Source organism: Notolabrus celidotus, chromosome 7, assembly GCF_009762535.1.
Source record: "Notolabrus celidotus isolate fNotCel1 chromosome 7, fNotCel1.pri, whole genome shotgun sequence".
NCBI lineage: Eukaryota > Metazoa > Chordata > Actinopteri > Labriformes > Labridae > Notolabrus > Notolabrus celidotus.
The window spans coordinates 25,802,886-25,822,506 of NC_048278.1; the positions used below are offsets into that span (position 1 = coordinate 25,802,886).

The 19,621-nt window shown below is 41.4% G+C and overlaps 2 protein-coding genes across 9 annotated transcripts in view; one reads left to right on the forward strand and one right to left on the reverse strand.

Annotated features, from left to right (window-relative positions):
- dclk2a (doublecortin-like kinase 2a) overlaps positions 1-6,285 on the forward strand; it is a 44,522-nt gene extending 38,237 nt beyond the window's left edge. For 4 of the 5 annotated variants that reach the window (XM_034687801.1, XM_034687800.1, XM_034687802.1 and 1 more), the window contains exon 17: positions 2,543-6,285. In XM_034687801.1, the coding sequence (XP_034543692.1) occupies positions 2,543-3,976 (1,434 nt within the window). In that variant the 3' untranslated portion in view covers positions 3,977-6,285. Of the gene's footprint in view, positions 1-1,963; positions 1,977-2,542 lie in introns of all 5 variants that reach the window. The other variant, XM_034687804.1, reaches the window with a different exon arrangement.
- Positions 6,286-6,379: 94 nt separating this feature from the next.
- lrba (LPS responsive beige-like anchor protein) overlaps positions 6,380-19,621 on the reverse strand; it is a 231,454-nt gene continuing 218,212 nt past the window's right edge. For 3 of the 4 annotated variants that reach the window (XM_034687798.1, XM_034687797.1, XM_034687794.1), the window contains 5 exons: positions 17,875-18,042; positions 13,268-13,369; positions 12,950-13,146; positions 9,088-9,239; positions 6,380-7,784 (listed from right to left, as the gene is read on the reverse strand). In XM_034687798.1, coding sequence (XP_034543689.1) covers positions 7,694-7,784; positions 9,088-9,239; positions 12,950-13,146; positions 13,268-13,369; positions 17,875-18,042 — 710 coding nt within the window. In that variant the 3' untranslated portion in view covers positions 6,380-7,693. The remainder of the gene's footprint in view (positions 7,785-9,087; positions 9,240-12,949; positions 13,147-13,267; positions 13,370-17,874; positions 18,043-19,621) is intronic. The other variant, XM_034687799.1, reaches the window with a different exon arrangement.

Sequence of the window (19,621 nt, forward strand, 5' to 3'; positions counted from 1 at the left end):
GAGCCTGGTACACATTTCATACACCCCCCCCTCGCCCCCGCTCTGCTCAGCCGGCCTTCTTCCTTCCCAGCCATCGCCTTTCCCTTACCCTCCTTTGTCCTTCCACCTCCTTTTCTGCTCTTCCTCCCTTCGCCTTCGCCTTCCTTCCTGTTTCTTTCTCAGGCCCCCTGCCCCTCCTCTGGTGTCGCAAGCTGCTGTAACTGCTCGTAATAACTAACTGATGTGGACCTGGTTAACATTTTCTCAACATGCACTCTGTCCTGGATTCACCTCTCATTACTCTGCTTCTTCACTCTCATTCATCCCATTCGTATCAAACAGAAACTTTTCTTGCTGTGTAAATGATCTTGTGTTTTGAGGGATGTTTGTTAACCCAGTGTCATTCAGGTTATTCTTCATGTTAACAGCGCTAATGCAAGCTGCAGTGTCATTTTGCTCCCCTCTCTGCTAGTCATCATTTTTTATTTTGTTTAGATGAAATACTTCCTAAAATCAACTCTATGTACTCCACAAAGCTGTGTTTGTAGCTCAGCATGGTTAATGGAGCTCTGGCGCCACCTTGTGGAGAACATAGAGAACTGTGCTGGTTCAATTCTGCAGATGTCAAGTTGCAGAAATGGGCACAAAGAAATGTGGCTTAATTGTCTTTGATACAAGATTTATCTGAAACCTCAAAGATAAAGTAGATGTTATTTTACAATCAACAAAGCCCATGAAAAGACTTCATCATTCATGTGTGTTAGTCTGTCTATCAATACTTCCTGCATTCCCTGTCAGGGACACTCAGGGCCAAGTTGTGTGGTTCATTTCGTAGAATCCATAAAAATTGATGAAAAATATTGTTTATAATAAATCAAGTCCGAATTCTTCTTTTCTTCTCTTTTTTCTAACACGACTTCATGCACTACTACTTCATTTTAAGGGCTTTCCAACATATTTCATACTCTAGTATATGAACAAATATATTTTAAATGTATTTTAAAAGCTTAAACTGCATGGCCAAACTAACTAAGTGCATGTTTTTATTCCATCCTTTATTCATAACCGAAAGATGTTAAATTTCTCAAATGATCATGTCTATGGTAGCCAGAGTGGTGCCATTGTTCCTTTGATTTTGTAACAGGTATATTTAGAGCATAAGGACAGTGTTTGGGGGATTTACTTAAGTAATCACAGTGCTCATGTTTTTAGGTGCTTAAAGCTACAGTAAAGGATTTTTTGGCTGTTCATCAAACAAATCAAAATTTGCATTGATACCTCTTTATGAGCGACAAAAGCAAACAAATCCATCAACAACAAGGTTTGCTGTTTCTATATTGTTATTTTTTAATGCTAGTGCCACTACTGCCCTGGGGTAGGTGTCAGACAGAGTGAGTCATAGCCCATTGCAGAAACAGTCTTTTGTTTTTTTGTTCCAGAATGATGAGAGTTACCAAACACAGAGGACAAAAACCTGCAGAGATGAGACATACTGTTTTATCCACAGGGGCGCCAAAATTGACAAATCAAAAGTCCCTCACAGGAGCTTTAAAGGAGATGTTGTCCAGTGCAACAGTATTACTAGTTGATGAGTTTATTTAAGACAATAGAGCTCAATAGCATACAGGAATATTCTTAAGTCAAGTTGTTTCTTCTTTTCATGGGTTGTGTTGTCTAACAAAAATAGAATCACATCTTAACACAGCATTCTGTTTAGTGTGATGAAAATATAGTGCAACTCTCATGTGTTTCTGCCTGAATTAGTCACTTAGTCTGAGACGTTGTTCCAGATCAGTCCTTTTAAAAAAACAAAACTTGTGTTTGAATGATCTGAAAACCTGATGAGCTCTGAGCTGGAACAACAACTGTCCACTGGCCGTCATGCTTGTTGTGTTGACATTATTTCTGTGAAGCTGTGAGTAAGACTAGTCTCTGTCCCTTTTTTGCTTCTCCCCTCTCCCTGCATTACGCCCCTCTGATTTAGCTCCAAGGCAATGGTATGTACTAACACTGAACGCTCCGCCTCGTCTGTTCTGCTGCTGAGTCCCAGCACAAGGGCAAATGAGGAACATGACATTGCTTGTTTCAGTGTCCCTCATTGAGATCACATCATTGGCTTTACTCGTCATAAAAGCACCGTACATACATCTGATGAATGAAAAAGTAAACGTCTACTTTCTCATTTGCCCTTTCTCTGCACTTAGATAAGCACTGATGATCTTTTTTTCCTCCTTGTGGAGTCTATGTACTGTGCCAAACATACTGTCCTTTTGTTCAATCACCCTTCACTTATTTATGTCCATTTCCATTCCATCATGTTCGTCGTTCATCCATAGAGATCATCAAGAATACAAAACTGAGTCAGCAGTTAATGATTGTAGGAATAAAAATAAAATATATAAATGATCCTTAAAGCTAAAACTCTGATAGGATTTAAAACTTTTAATAGGTAATCTTAATTTAGTGTAGCTTTACTTTCAGTATCTTTACATGCTCTGCTTTGAATGGTCTAAGAATCTCAGAGGACTAAGCTGATGGTCTTTCTGTCCATCTGTTTTGCCAGAACACAGCTCTAGATAAGGAGACCCTCCAGGTCACCAATGGTCGCCATCCAAGGCCTAAGAACAAGCCGTGTCCTCCGTCATCAGCCAGTAAGAAAGTCCCCTCCACCCTCACAGCAAAGTCAGGAGCAGCTTCTCCAACCAAACGAACATCACGTGAAAAAGAACCAAAACCTGCGGCAGAGACTGCTCTTCTGGGGGCACCTGAGACAGCAAAGATGGCTGTGCCTCCCTCTGCTGTGCCTCCCTCTGCTCCTGTTAGTTTCTCTTCACTTCTCCCTTCACCTACTGCTGAAACGTTCCCCATCACCTCTTTGTCTGTTTCCACTCTTTCTGAGTTAAAAACATCACCAGCCACTCCTTACTTATCTCTTGAGCCTCCCTCCCCCTCCACTCCTCCTGAACTTTTCACCCACTCAGCTCCTTCTGCACCTTCCTCTGGACCTTCCCCATCATCTCCAACCAAAGCAGACCTAACTCCCACCAAACAAGCTTATCTTTCTCCTTCATCTTCTCCAGCCAAACAGGCCTCATCTTTAATCCAACCAGATTCTCCTTCTTCCTCTTCTCCCACCAAACTTGATTCTCCTTCTCCCTCTTCTCCCACCAAACTTGATTCTCCTTCTCCCTCTTCTCCCACCAAACTTGATTCTCCTTCTCCCTCTTCTCCCACCAAACTTGATACTTCTTCTCCCTCTTCTCCCACCAAACTTGATTCTCCTTCTCCCTCTTCTCCCACCAAACTTGATTCTCCTTCTCCCTCTTCTCCCACCAACTTGATTCTCCTTCTCCCACCAAACTTGATTCTCCTTCTCCCTCTTCTCCCAACAAACTTGATTGTCCTTGTCCCTCTTCTCCCGCCAAACTTGATTCTCCTCCTCCCTCTTCTCCCACCAAACTCGATTCTCCTCCTCCCTCTTCTCCCACCAAACTCGATTCTCCTTCTCCCTCTTCTCCTCTTAAAACTTGATTCTCCTACTCCCTCTTCTCCCACCGCACTTGATTCTCCTACTAATCCAGCTCCTCTCTATCCCTCCTCTCTGAACAAACCAGCTTCTCCTTCTCCATCTTCTCCCTCTAAACCATCTTCTCTTCCTCCTCCTTCTCCCACCCAATCACCCACTCCTCCCCTCTGTCCCCCCTCCATACCAGCATCTCATTCCCCCTCTTCTCCCAACAAGCAAGCCCCATCGTCTCCTACCATAGAGGCAACATCCCCATCTTTCTCTCCTACCAAACAAGGTTCTCCCTCCCCGCTCTCACCAATCAAACCTGAAGTATTCTTCCCTCTCTCTTCCCCGACCAAACAAGGACCCTCCTCCCCTTCTTCCATCCATCCTATGCTGTTCCCCTCTCCCCCTTCTACTCCTCCTCGATCCACGACCCCTCCCTCTCCCAGTCACTTCCCTGATGAAGATCTTATGGAGCAGTTTTGAAAAGCAGATTAATTATCTTGCCGGTTTCACCCCTCTCTTTCCTTCCCTCAACATGTGGGTATCAGAAAGCACAGGAAGAGTGGTCTGATACTCCACTTCAAGCATTTCCAGTAGCTGTAAACTGAGCCAGGGACCGCTGTGTCAACCTTTTCTCTTATTCTCATCCAACTCATCTTCAGAGAAGGAAGATTCAAGGCATTTTCTAAGAGTGAATCGACTGTATATACAGTATGTTTGTATTTATTAATGGAGGATGTGGAGAAAGGGAATGAACTGAATACATCACTATTCTGAGTGCTTTGTTTTTGGAAGTCATGCATTATGAGTCATGTTACTGTGAATTATTTCTTTAATTTATTATCTCATGTTGACTGCCTGTGGCTGTATTGTAAATAGTTATTCATCACACACATCCTGCGAACTTCTACTGCTTTATCAAAGACACAGTGTGTCCATCATTCAAGTATTTCAGCATTTTAAACGCCTGCACTTGCTAGCTTAGCTACCTGCAGTATTAACCAACGTTAACCACTACTAATGTTTCCTCTGAACCAGCCTATCCTGATGGAAACTGCACATCTACTGTTACACTCCAGATTCTACTCAGTGTTACAAAATAAAGGTAAAGTGGGTGACGAAATAAACATAGACCAAAGTAACGAAAGGCTAAAAAAAAAAAACTAGTAAGGGAGATTGTGCATTGAAGGCATGCATGTTAAAGTAATAAAATGTGATGGCTTTCACATTTTTCTTTAAGGGTCTGTTCATCCAAATTACAAAAATAGTACATAAAACTGTGAGTAGTTGTTTCTTTTTTTTGGCTTGTGACATGTTAATGTGTTGTCTATTACGAAGGTTATGGACTTTTGAACCAAAGATGAAAATTGTCATATTGAAATACATATAAAGGCCTTTAGATATATAATAATCGTTCAATTCCTTCAATTTGTGAGCAAAGGGAAACATGAGAAAACAAAACAAATTTGGAAAATAAACCCACCTTTTTTTCACACCATTTTTACTTTGTCGGATCCAGAATCAAAACTTAGAAACTTCTGCAACATTCGTGTAGACATGGAGAGAGCTTTGGGTTTGCAGGAAGTAGCCCCGACAGTAAAGGAGAGTTCTTGTTGATTGTCTCTGTTTTGTTTTGTGATAGACCCTTAGGAAAAGGACCATAATGCTTATGTTCAAATTGTGAAGGGTCACAATGAAACTGTCACTGAAAAGAAAATGCTTTACAATAATGTGTATTTTCTTTTTTTAGTCCTGACCCTTCTCCGTCTCTCCCAAAATGTAAAAAAAGCACCTGTATTGAAACCAAATATCTAGATGCTGTTAAAGTGAGTAAAATGATAGATTTGACTTGGATGATCTGACCCTTTCATGTGTATCTGCCTTTTTGATTCAGATTTGTTCAATTATTTTGTTCACCCACTGTACCTCACTGACATGTATTCACACACTGTATTCTTTGACGGGAACATTATAGTTGTAAATAGTGTGAGGAACCTTAGCTGTCCACCTGGAACTTGAAAGTGTGTTTTTGCCTCCATGTGTCTGAGCCGTTTTGACTGCTGAACATAGAAACAGAGAAAAAAGATCCAACAGATATGAAACCAAATCGTAGCTTTGTTTCTTGTGAACTGCTTTATGCTACAACCACAGCTCTAAGACTGGACAAACACTTACCTGTTAATATTACTCCCATCGATCATGCCAATCTGCATGAAGGTAGTCAACACTTCTCCTTTAAAGTGTAAGGCAAACAGGTTTTGATCTGTTGGATTGAAATGAATGAATGTGTTGTTAAGGTGATGGGTTTGTGCCTGACCACTAGCTAACAGCTCATAGCTTAATGATGCCTTTATCAAACCAACTTGGCTAAAAAAAATGTCATGTTCCATCCTTAAAATAAGAGGCTTATATTTGTGTTGCACCTGTATTTAACTCCATATTGTTTACCCCAGGCTGGTGTCAGCAGGACTTAATCCTCTATCCTCAGGACCTTAAAGCTGCATGCATACTCCTTCCCCCTTTATTCCTTCCTCCTCCTCCTCGAACGACAATTATCTTAAACTCACAAAGTCAAGTTGGTACATACTGTCCTTTAGCTTCCTTTTATGTATATGTAGTTAAAGTAGGTTTTCATAAGCAGTTTGTAAAGGGGGATTTGTATGAAAAGACAGTTTTAAAAAGGATTCTCGTCTGTGTCAAACTGGGTTTTATTAGGAATAGAGAGGCTGCTTTAATGACCCGCTGTTCTCAAACAGCAGTACAACAAAAATAAAAATGCATTGAAAAACTTCTTTCTGTTTTGTATTTGTGGGTGTGATACCATGTTTTGGCCACAAGAGTGGGCTGTTCAGGTGTCGTGATTCAAACACTGAGCTTCAGGGAAAATTCAAGTTATAAAATTCAATTTTATTGTCAGAACTCAGCACACAAAACACTCCAAAATGATTGCAAAAAAAATATTGGTTGATACATAACAGCAGTTCTCTTACAACTGGAGATTCAGACCACATCAAAGCGCAAACTTCAAAGGAATGTTTCCTCAAAATCAAAGATACAGGTGGACGTTTATTTTACCAAAGGAATATACAGTATGTCACTTTGCCATTTTAGTGCTCAATCACATCCTAACATGATCTCTCGCTCTGTGAGTTAGACCTCTGTGATGAAACAAAGAGAATGAACCTCGGACTGAAACAGAGGAAAGGCCTTCCTTTCATTGCACATCTCACTCTGCTGTTGGCGGCTCTGGAGACGGCACTCAAAGAAGACAAATGAAAAGGCTGGTTTGGGCTTTAGTTGTGATGACAGTATTTTTATGTAGTGACTGATCTCTTAACCCTGTTTCTGTCACTTTAAGGAAAATGATGTATTCAGTCTTTCAGGGAAAAAATGTAAAAGAGCAAAATCCTAGACATGATTTCACTGACGTGCTTTTCTGCTTAAAGCTAATCTTTGTCATCACAGAGAGTAATAAGAAGTCATGTTTTAAATGATAACGTGACAGCTCTGTGTTGATATGTCTTCTGTGAGTTGTGCACATATATGCAGTCTCTTTGAGAGCACAGAGGTACAGAGGGAATGGACATTTTAAATACAGATGACTACATTTAAACAGAATATATAGTTATTTATATATGTAAATATGTATATTCCCTCTTTGTTTATCCTTCTGTCCAATACATTTATTATTTATTCAAACATTTCAAATCTAACGGCCAAGAAATGGCAAAAAGCTGTGGTGCCAAAATGGCAGAAAGCAAGTGAATAATAGATTAAGAAGAAGAATTATTCCCCACATACACACCTACAAGAGAAAAAAAATCACTCAGCCTAAAGTACACAAATATTTGGATTTTAAGTCAAAAGGTTTATCACTATCCCTCTTTTCTTGTCCCCTGAAGAGATGAAAATAGACTCTTACAGCTAAAAATAGATTTTTTTAACCGCACAGTAACGTAACCCCCACCCTATGATTTATATGAAAATGTTCTATCTGATCTACAAAATATAGCAATGCCCTTTTTAAAAATAGTTTTACTATAACAGGACATATTTGTTTTTTTTTTCTTCTTTCATTGAGATACATTCAGGATATCAGGATGTAGACAGCAAAGTGCCTTTGTTAAGAGTTCACACTTCAGAGTTTAGATTTTTTTTGTCAGTTCCTTCTCTGTCAGTCAGGATGCTGCAGTGCTCAGGTCAGTACCTAGTCTGGTACTCGTGGTGCCATCTGTTGAAGTCGTTGTAGAAGAGAACAATGCTACCAGACGCCATGCCAGTTATGATGCACCTAAGGACGGGTGAAGAGAGATATTTACATTATTGTGAATTTGTATTTAATCTGCAGCAGCTCTACTGACAAGTAAGATCTCAAGTTCCCATAGTTTTTTTCTGATTTAATGTGTTTCAGAGGATAAATTCTACCCTAAGTCAACTATATTAATCTGACATCAACATTTACTTAAAGATTATTACTTAAAGCTCCTGTGAGGATTTAATGCTTTGTGTTAAATTTGACACCCCTCAGTGGGAAAGGCGGCACCTGTAATCTCTGCAAATTTTAAAGCAGTATTTAACTTTAAAAACATCACTCATTGAGACGATTTGCAGTGGAAAGTCAAAATAAAAATTTCAGTCTGTTTTATAACCAAATTAAAAACTCCTCACAGGAGCTTTAGACATAGACAAGAGGATAAACATTTTAGGCATAAAACACAAGATCTGCTTATTAAACTATGCTGTCATGGATAAAACGACATGACTGTAGATCGTATTCTGTTCAAACTTTAACCATTAATAAATAAGTTGAATAAATGAGAGGAAACCATACAAAATATTATTGATGAAATATGCACAGGTCTTTTTAAAAATGAATTCTACTACTAGTACTACTACTAATAATAATAACTGTATTTCTAGAGAACTTTTCAAAAAACAGGTTACAGTGCTTTACATGGGTAGCAAAATAAAACAAGCAGGACTTAAAATCACACAGGGCAATGAATTCATTGCGTAGTCTTTAACTAGTTATAAATCTGGAAAAATGTATTCCACAATCTCCGACAGTTTAATGCAACAGGAAAACAACAGGAAATCCTCAAATTTTTAGAAATAACAAACACAAAATATTAATCTTTTTATTTTCATTAAAATACAGAAACTATATTTTATTAACTTTTTTTGGCATGGACGTAAGTATTGCTACTTTATCTTGAGTAAAGAATCGAGAAATTTCTCAAATAATTGTTGTAGCCATTTCTCCTTTTTTATTTGAGCCAGACCAGTGAAAGAACCATGCTTAGTGGTTTACTACAGACATATTAGCACCAGTGTACGACAGACAATTACTACTATGAAACACCAATATAGAAATTAGAAAAAATGTGTTTCATGAAATACTTTGACTTAATAGTTGAAACGTCCCTAAGTATGGAAAGACAAATTAATTACTTGATAGTAAAATATCTGGCAATCTAAAAAAATAACTCAGGATTTTTATTGAAATGTTAAAATTTAGCCAAACTCTATGCTCTGTACATTGCACCAGCCTTATAAAAAAACGCAGGTCACTCTATACTATGCAAGTTTGTTACCTTTGGTCGTGCGATATGGCCATGGAGCGGATTCCTGCGTCACAGCCTGGGTAGGTGAACAGCTGTTTGAGGTTGTGAACCTGCCAGACGGAAACTATACCTCCATCTCCTCCTGTCAGCAGATACTGACCGTCACGGCTGAGGAGCATCGCCTGGAACAAAGAGAAAAAGAAACAAGTTTGTTACTAACTTTTCATGAACTTGGGGATTTCTAATCTTTTTCAGTTATTGAAACCATTCACATGTGTTCAGGATAATTTCTAGTGAAAACTGTAGTGGACAGTGTGAGATGACTGAGTGATTTTAACGCCTGGTTTTCTTGATTATGTGGGCTTCAATGGGAAGAAAAAAGTCCAGTAAAGCTGTTCAGCCTGGACCCACATGCATAAATAGCCTGTGAGTAGGCCCGGTGATCTGGGACCAGTTTATCTCTAGTGTCAGAGTAAAGCTCATACTGCGAGGTCATGTGATCCCACAAAAGATCCCAGGTCAGAGCCACCTCTCCTCTGGGTCTTTCTGTACACAGACCCTGACTTGCTACAAAGATGGCTCCCCACAGCGAGGCTCGGAGATTTATTCGTCTCATCTGCTTTTCCTGCAAACTGTAACAGCTGAACGGCTCCCCCGGGAACCAGACGTGCACAAATCAGGTCGTGTGTTGGAGTCTATTATGGGCGCTGGAAGCTGAAAGTGAAAGAGTCAGGAGCATCAATCAGGGAGCGAGCGGCCGATGAAATGACGAGGCAGAATGTGAGTTCTTAAAGCAGCAAATGACGCTAATTTAGAGCTTTTCTCCTTTGTGGTTTTTACGACACCGTCTGTCAGCTGCAGCCGCTCCGCAGTGAGTCAGCGAGAGACGCTTCAGTCATCAACTGCATGTGTGTTGAATCAGGCTCAGATTAAATGGAAAAATGAAACTCAAACTTGGAAGGAGTCATTTTCAGGAACTTGACTTGGTTGGGAAAACATAAATAACCCATCATGAGCTGTACACAGTGGATGGACGGGGAGAGTGCAGCCTCAATTAACACAATTCTTTGTTTATAAAAACTTTTGGTGGAATTTCCTACCACGCTGTGAATTCAATGATCTCTGTTTCTCATTTTCATCACTTCACATGGACACAAAAGTTGCATGAGAAGGCGCTCGCACAGACAGGAAAACACAGAGAAGGCAAACACTGATGCACTTGCACGCTGGCAGGAGGCACAGAGAACAAATGAAGCCTAATTACAGCGTTGGATCATCATCCAGGATGGCTGGGAATGAAGCATGACAGAGTGCAGCGCTGCACTGATTTGTGCGCTGTGGGTCTGTTTTGTGTGTACGGTAATTGTCTTGTGTATCAACATTCAGAGTTAATCTGACAGCAGCGATAAAGATGATGTGCAATTCAGCAAATCATGATCAATGTGTTTAACTGAAGTACAGAGCAAATAAGTGCAAGAGAAGAGAACTGTGATTCATCATGGCTGACGATACAATGGCGCACTTTACTGAAGAACTGATCATTTGGCCACTAGAGGGCAGCCGAAGAGACACCCACAGACTGTCATGTTATCATCTCTGAAGTTTATTCTGATGATCTTGTTTTCTTTGTAGGTATTTTTGTTGATCATACAGAAACAAGCTTTTTCACAACCAGCTAAAACTCCTTACAGGAGCTTTAATTTCCTCTCCAGCTGCTCTGAGATCCCCTTCAAAGAATGTGACTTCAGATGAACCTCCACCTTGAAATCTTTTTACTTTAAAGTCAATTTTGTGTCAAGTTTGATGACAGTCTTTCCTTGTAGTCCTCTGGCCTCTGATATATTCACAAGACTAGGATGGACAGACAGATGAAAACTCTCTCTTCAGCAGCGAAATGCTCTGCTGTGTTGGCTAGTTGATATCAAACACTGGTTTGATGCTGGGCCTGTAGCGTGCAGTGAGTATATCAACATATTTTCACTGCAAACTGCTTCCTGATGCGACTTGAAACAAGTTTGATGAAAGCTGAGAGTGAACTAAGAGTCGCCAAAACAACGAGCTGCAAAACACTGAAGTGCTCTGAAGGCTGAGGGATGATGAGTCTTTACAGGTTCATCACTTTGAGCAGTCGTTCACACCTAACAGACATTAATGCATGCTGGATAGTGTAGCTTGTGCATTTTATAATCACTTATTAATACTCTGCACATCAGACACCACGATGCACAGTAAGAGCAAAGACAGAACACAAGCCGTTACTGTGGTGCGTTAATGTACGCCTGTATAAACTAATGGAGTCCATGACCTTACAGAAGCGCAGCAGGAGGCAGCAGAGCTGGCAGACAAGTCCTCCAGGCCAGGTAGGAGGCTGCAGACAGACATTATAAATCAGACCTCTGCCACTGGGCGGTCAAACAAGATGGCCGACGGCTCTGTGGGAGCTAAGATGGCTGCGTGGGCTCGGGTGACTAAAAAATGAGTCCAGCAGAAACACATGCACTTTTAATGCCCATATTTCCTACTTCTTTCAGGGGAGCAGCGGGTGGATTGTGAGGGCTGGGGAAGTTAAAAAGTTGAATTTATGGTGCTGTTAATCCCCCCCGTTACACGGCCCACGGCAGGGAAAGAACTGCTGCAATGGTTACACTGCCTGAGTTATACCAGTACTTAAAAGACTGTAATCTATTCAGTATGGCTTCTGTCACTCGATTCCGCTATTAGACTAAGATGCCGACTGTTAGCCTGTCATCTAACCTCTGACTCCAGACCCTTGTAAATTCACAGAGCAAACATTTACTCTCTTCCTCAGTCTTACTTTTTTTTTTTTAAGTGGATCACACCGGCCAGCACAAACACTTATTTATCCTGGAGTCATACTGCGCTGAGCCTCTGCACTCTGACAAGATTGATTCTGGTATGTACATGAGTGCACTAAATACTGTTGGAGTCTCAGACCAGGGGGGTGGAGGTAGGAGGGAGCTCAGACTCTCACAGAGTCACTCTGAGATGTTGGGGTTTTCCTAATGCCATCTGACATGAATGGAATTTACAGCAGCCGAGGAAAGGCCAGCTCTGCTCCCAAGATGCAACTTTTCTCCTTCAGAGAGAACTCTGGGTAAAAATGCGTTAGATGCTTGAATGCATTCAAGCATCTAAGCACATCATTGGTTCTTCTTATAGAGTCAATAAGATATTCTGCAACCTCCAAACTGAGGTTAATACAATCAATCAGCATCCATCTCCATGTGCTTGTTTACCATCCTCCTCAGGTTGTGTTTGTGGTTTTTGTGTGAGAGCTGGTTTGGGGCGGCTGGCAGGTTTGGAACCCGGGCACGAGAGGTTTCCTAATAGGAAACAGACGTGTGGCTGTCTGTCAGAGCCGGCTTACATTTCCCAGGCCAAACCGGAAACACAGGGTCAGGAAACCAAAGGCAGTAGCTGCTATCTTGTGTCACTCTAACCACCAGGGAGGAAATGTGGGAAATGGGGAATGTGTCGTCCTGTGCTGGAGGGTAGTTAATGGTGTCGGTGTCCAGAGCTGACCACTCCTCCTCTGGAATGTTCTCTACCAGCACCGCCAACGCAATTTAACCTGACATCAGGGTCTTGGATCAAAAAGCAGCGTTTCCTCTGGTGTGTGTGTGTGTGTGTGTGTGTGTGTGTGTGTGTGTGTGTGTGTGTGTGTGTGTGTGTGTGTGTGTGTGTGTGTGTGTGTGTGTGTGTGTGTGTGTGAAAGGAAATAAAAGGGATGTGAAGGGACATTCTGCCTCAAGGCATGTCAGTCCTTACCTTACTCAGATCTCAAAGCTTTAATCAGCGAGGGGCCTGATATGGTGCAGACATACATGTGAAAGTGCACTTTCACATGCATGCTCATGGAGATTTTGCTCACCTTGATGCTGTCCTCCACTTCCATGTGTCCCAGCAGTTTGCCGTTGACGCTGAAGAGGCAGAACTGTCCTTTGTCATAGTAGATCATGCAGTTTCCCTCGGTGGACGACTGGATGAGACGAGGCCGCAGGCAACGCTCCGGGCCCTCCAGCGTACGCAGCAGGTCTCCATTCATGGAATGGATCAGACAAGGACCCTCTGAACAAACACAAGACAAGATGATGACTGGAGTTAGAGATATTTCCCTCTTAAATCACACCATTTAACTACTTGGACATCAAAAAGATCTTCTTTAGGGTTATTAATGTTCTGATCTGACCTTTGCAGCCGCTGATGACGAGTCCCAGCTCAGCACACACACTGGCACACGTCACCTCACAGTCATGTCCGGTTAAGATGGCCCGTGGTGTGGTGAACTCTGCTGGGATAACATAAACACAACAGTCATGTTTATTCCAGAGAACACTGCAGTACCATTAATGATCACTAGAGGGAGTGCCATGCTTGATTTTCTAATAGAGCCCTATCTCACAGCTTCAGTCAGAGCTGATAGAAAGTTTTCTGGAAAATGAGGAGGGTTATTCAATATAATAAAAACAACATCAGCTGTGAATCAAATTAAAAACAAACAGTGTCAAAACTTTTCCTTTTGGCAGCCTCTCATGTCTTTGTTATATATTTTTTGTTTTTGTTCGTGTCCCATTGCTCATTGCAGAGACTATTATCCTGCACATACATTCACTTTCCCTCTCCAGCACTTGTCACCCTCCGCCTCTCTCCATCTTTAAAACCCTCTCCCCCTGTCTGCCTTCACTGGATCCAGATGTTCCTGCGCTGCAGATGGACAGACAGGGAGAGCCAGCTCATGAAGTTTGTGTGATTTTGTTTTGGTTTGAGCTGTCAGGCCAGCGACATAACAAAATCCCTTTTTACTTCCTCATCTGTCTTCTCTGTCTGCAAGCACATGCACACTTGCACGGAGCAGAGCTTTCTTTGCCTTATGTGAAAGTATTTTATAAAAGATATAGAAGGAAGTTTAGAGTGTAAATAAATGCAGCAGTGTTGTCTGTGTTTGTTCATGCATTGAGCAGCAGTTAGGACTGAACTCCAGGGCTGTGGTGTGGAGTTCATTAGAGCTTCATGTCTCAGGGAGGGGGTCTTGCCTTTAATGACCTCGTCTGATTTGCAGTCACAGGTCAAGTTCAGCCCAAAAAGAGGACCACGGGGCGGTAAGAGCATGATTCAAGTTTAAAGACATTATTTAACTAAAATATTTGTGTATCGATCTGAAACAACTGTCTAGTTCAAGTACGACTGTTTCCAACAGAATGCTTTCTTTTAATAAATGCAGTGAAAACCGACACTCTCTGATGTCTCAAGGAACTTTTCAGTACTTTGAAAAAGAGGTGAAGTTTCTTGCCAAACTATTCAGAGCCTGTTCATTTTACTCTCTCTCTTTAATTCAATTATACGTCATAAAATTCAATACAGGCTCACTAATAAGACAGAGAAGTCTCCCCTGAAAAACAAGGCTACTGTAAACTTTATTAGATTTAGTGGAGAGACTCAGTACAGACGTAGCTTCTCACTGAACCCTCTCGTAAAAAAGCAAACTAGTAGATGTCAGCAGGGTCTCAAATTCTAAGAACAAGCTTGTCATTGCATACAGAAAAACACTGCAGATCAGTCGGGGAAATGTAAAGCAATACATGTTTTCTTAAGGAAAACAACTGGTAACTATGTAATTATCACGCTTATTCGATTTTAACCCTGACTGTTTCTTCAGTCGACTTTACAAATGCCTACCAGCCGTACCCTAACCTCTGCTCGCACACCGGCCCAGCAGCCCTAACATCTACATCTCACTCTGTTAACTGTGAAACATCCTCTTAAGCAAACTTATGACCTACAAGTCAGTGGATTAAAGCATGATGTTGGATGTAGCTCAGAGGAGATCAATAAAGCTGATATATTGGTGTATCAGTTAACCTTTCGAGCCGCTACCTGCCATTTGGTTTGAATTAGCGCCACATCTGATTACAATCTCTTACCTGTATACGATGAAAGCTGGGACACGGACGAGGGTATCAACTATCTCGGCAAGTGTGGACGAGGTTTGTGTGCGAGTGTGTTTGTGTGTCAGTGTAGGGACTGGAAAAAGGATCCTATTCCAAGTCAAATAGCCAGATTTCTGAACTTGTCCCTGTTTTTTTATTGACAAAGAGTAACACACAAAGAATTTAGGTGTTGTTTAAACCAAATAACAAATGTGTAATACAGCTACAAAACCTTACGTATCACAATGTAAAGTACTTGAATATAAAATTGTAGTGTTCAGTTATTTTTAATTCACTTATGGTTTTTTTAAACCATATTTTTGCCAACAAAACTTCAGTAATTTAAGGGAAAAATAAGGAATTCTGATGTCGCACTGGATCTACATTAGATTCAGTGTGTTAATGTAAACCACACGTTTTTTAGTCCATGTTTATGTTTCTTTGTTCATAAAAATTATAAAGATAAAAGCATCATTGTTTTTCGGTTTTTCAATGTGCTTATTTTATGACTCCAGAGAATCAGTGTTCACCTCAAATAAAAATAAACAAATTCAGTGAAATGTTTATTGCTACATAGATGTCTGACTGGACTGTTGTCCCCTGTGTCACCAGCAGATGGCAGCGCTGTCTGTGGAATCTCTGCGCTGTGCCTGCAGCAGAAACCAAGTGTGCACAGGTCAACGTGTACATATCAGCCATTCAGAGGCATTTGTGTCAAGCTTATGAAGTGTGCGGGATGTTCGTACGGCATTACCCATGAAAAGGAATGCGTGTGTGTGTGTGTTGTTGAGTTTGCATGTGCCCTCGTTGGAGTGTATTGGGAGACTTTAGCTTGAAAGTGTTTCAGTTTTTGGAAGAGGAATAAAGGAAAGTCTACTGTCTGAATGCATTTTGTGATTATTTGTGTATGTGTGTGTGTGTGTGTGTGTGTGTGTGTGTGTGTGTGTGTGTGTGTGTGTGTGTGTGTGTGTGTGTGTGTGTGTGTGTGTGTGTGTGTGTGCAGCAGAGCTGCATGTCTGGGAGATCCTCCTGCGGTCTGGGGCAATGGAGCATCACATTGTGGTGGTGAGGGGTTGGGATGACGTCTGCTTTGTCTGCTGCTCTAGTGCTGAGGTTGGCCTTAGGCACACATGAGAACATGTAGAGCACATGCAATGGTACACACATGCAGAGCCTCTTTAGGCATGTAATAATTCTAAGAATAAATTACAATACAGTGGAGTGATTTTGCACTTAAATTACTGAAGACACAAAGGTAAACCCTAATTAAACCTTGCTGAATATATTAGAAGAGGAACTTCTATGCTCTTAGGAGGGAAGAAACAAGGCCCTAAGTAAGTCACTATACTGCTGAAACATCAGCAGACAGATTGAAATCTGTGTGGTGAATCTATAACAGTAAGTTGATCTTACTTTTTGTCATGTCATTACATTTTCATGTTCTAAGCTCTGTAAAATAGAGCAAATATATTTGGAACCATGACCAGAAGACCAAAATCTAATGTGTAGGGCTGCCACAAATTATTTTGTTTACTATTGATATTTCTGCCAATGTGTTCACTCTTTTTGTCAATATTTTAATAAAAAACTGGAAAAGGTTTCACACTATGTTCTTTAGCTCAACTTCATTTTTAATTTATCTTTCAGCTAACAGTTCAAACCTCAAAGGCACTTTATTTACTGTCACTGATAATACAGAAAAAAAAAAGGCTCAAGGAGAAAGGGTAACGCAAAAAATATGAATGTTTGCTTTCCATCTTTTCAATACTGTCACAAATCACACAGCTGTTGCAACAAATCTCTTTAAAATGTGCATTAACTGAGAGAAAAGAAAGGAGACCCAATGCTGGAAAATGCAGCTTTCCTCAAACACTTCTGCTTGAACAATTCATGATCTTTGGATCAATTAAACATTCTACAGTAGTGGCTCTATTGATGTTTATAAGTGATGTGTGTATTTAAGAATTTTAAAATTAAAACATGCAGGAATAAGGTTTTCTTTCTCTTGCTATGAGGTAGGTCACAAACATCTCTGCTCTGTTCCTAAAGATCAAGAACCAATGTTGCTTATTAACCAAATCACAATTTGTCATAAATTTCAGCCCGTTTGTAATGGATCACTTAACAACATGTACGCCAATCTAAGCCGACCAAATTAGCACGGAGAGGGCTGAGGGCTGGGAAATGTGTGTGTGATGCTTTGATCATGGCTGATGCCATATGTTACGGGAACGTAAGGGAGGCCTGTGACATTTTTCACTTTTATCGACTAGCCTGACCCCGCGGCCCTCAGATGGTAGTGAACTTTAAAGTGCCGGCCGGCGACCCCCAACATCACGTTTAACGTCTCTAAGTGGCCCTCACTTTCACTCACACTGAAGACAGATTTTCAAACCCACACACACACACATCCACATATCCACATCCACGCACGCACACACACACACACGCACACACACGCGCACACACGCGCACACACACACGCACACACACAGACACACACAGACACACACAGACACACACACACACACACACACACAGAAACACACTTACACACATCTGATCTCACAGAAACTCACTCACAATCTCAAATACATTATCGAAAACTGTTCTTGGTGCAGCAGTGCCGCGAAATCCAATCTGTATGCAGGAGGCCAGGCCTGGTCAGAAGAATCTAGTTGTTACTTTGCAGAGAGAGGCCGTAAATCACATGCTCACAACTGTCGGGGAGAGTGAGCGCTCAGAAACCCTGTGTGTGTGTGTGTGTGTGTGTGTGTGTGTGTGTGTGTGTGTGTGTGTGTGTGTGTGTGTGTGTGTGTGTGTGTGTGTGTGTGTGTGTGTGTGTGTGTGTACACGCCTGTGAACTTACTGCCTGGGCTCTCTCCGATGCTGTTGTGCTTTCCGTTCCAGTACCACAGCAGCAGGGTGGCATCTCTGGAGCCCGACAGGATGTAGCAGTCTCCTCCGATGTAGGACTCAGAGCGAGCAAGACACGTCACCACGTCACGATGGCCGAACACGATCTGAGTCAGTTTGCCTGCACACAAATACGCATGTTCTCAAAATCAATATTCACTGATCCATAAAGAAGAAAGGAATGCTGCATGTACTGTGCTGTTTAAAAGCATTAAAATACCTTGGATTTTATTCTCATTTTATAGTACTCAGATTTTTAAATAGAATTATTCAGATTTTTTTATCCTATGATCAACAGAAGTGCAAAAGAAGATGAATAAGTTTCAATGTGGAGCTCGAAGGTTGCCCCTTATCTTAGTTTGATTAGAAAGTGATTTTGAATCCCACGTGTTATCTCTTCTGGATCTTTAAAACCTGGATCATAAGGATCAAAACGTTTCACGTTAAAAAAGTAAAAACAGCTGGCCAGTAATTGTTACATGTAGTTCGTAGGAAGCCCCTCCATGTGTTTGTTGACCCTCTGTCTGCTTAGTGAGTATTTTTACAAGGTCCACACAAGATCAGACGTCCACTAATTCCCAGACAAGAATAAATATTTGTTCCGACTGTGTGTGTGTGTGTGTGTGACTGATCATACACATGCAGTGCGCTCCATGTGTATATATAAGGAGGCTAATTGCTGTCAGATTTCCAGACCACGGCTCCACTGTCTAGCTGTCTAGTACTCATTACACTACTCATAGTGTGACCTCTGCAGTCAAACAGAGGATAGTTTGCAACACATGACATTTCTGTGCGGGTGTCAGAATCCCTGTCCATCAGATAATTAAGCTGTATCTCAGTGCAAAGATGAAGCTGGGCGGGTCGCTGACTAAACTTCCGAAGACATCAAAGGTGTAAAATGTTTGACGTCTTCATAAACACTGAAATAAGTAACGAGGCTACAGCAATAATGACTTCCATGCACCTCGTATTAAATGCACACTCATCAGGTGATGAAACACACTCGCATGCACATACACAAATTAAATTGGATTTAAGCTCACACAGGCGTATGAGTCCATGCATTTTGTGCACGTGTTCCAATCAAGTCTTGTAATTGATAAAATCCCCTTAGTTCTTTAACCTGGGGGCTTCAGGGACCTTGGTGGCAGCTGTTGAGCGCGTGTGATTACACCGTGTTCACGTTCCAGTCTCACACCCCCGGTGGCAGTCACACAATAGAGCTATCTCTGAGCTCCCATCCCTCCTTCCCTCCCTCCTCGATTAAAGACAGGGAGGGCCTGGCCTGCAGAAATTGAATCCGAGTCTGTTGTGTGGATGTGTGGAGGGCTCTGAATGGGGCTGAGAGGTGCAGAGATGATGCTTCAGACAGTTTCATTCAGGACCCCTGACCTGACGGCATCTGTGTGTGAGGGTGTGTATATATAACAATGCCCTAATATGCAAGTTAAAGTAGCAGGACAGTGGTATTCAGACATAGACAATACCACTGTTAAACACTGCAGTGTATTCAAGTAAGGTGGATACTAATAGCAAAAGATACAACAGGTTTACTGAATTCAAGAAGTTCTTTCATTATCAAAAGATCTTTCGCATTATTTTCATTGAATTGACCCAGACGGGATCACATGTTACAGTTAAGGCAGACGGCTGTCCTCCTAGAGGTTCTGTTTGAGGTCTCTGCAATTCAAAGCTAG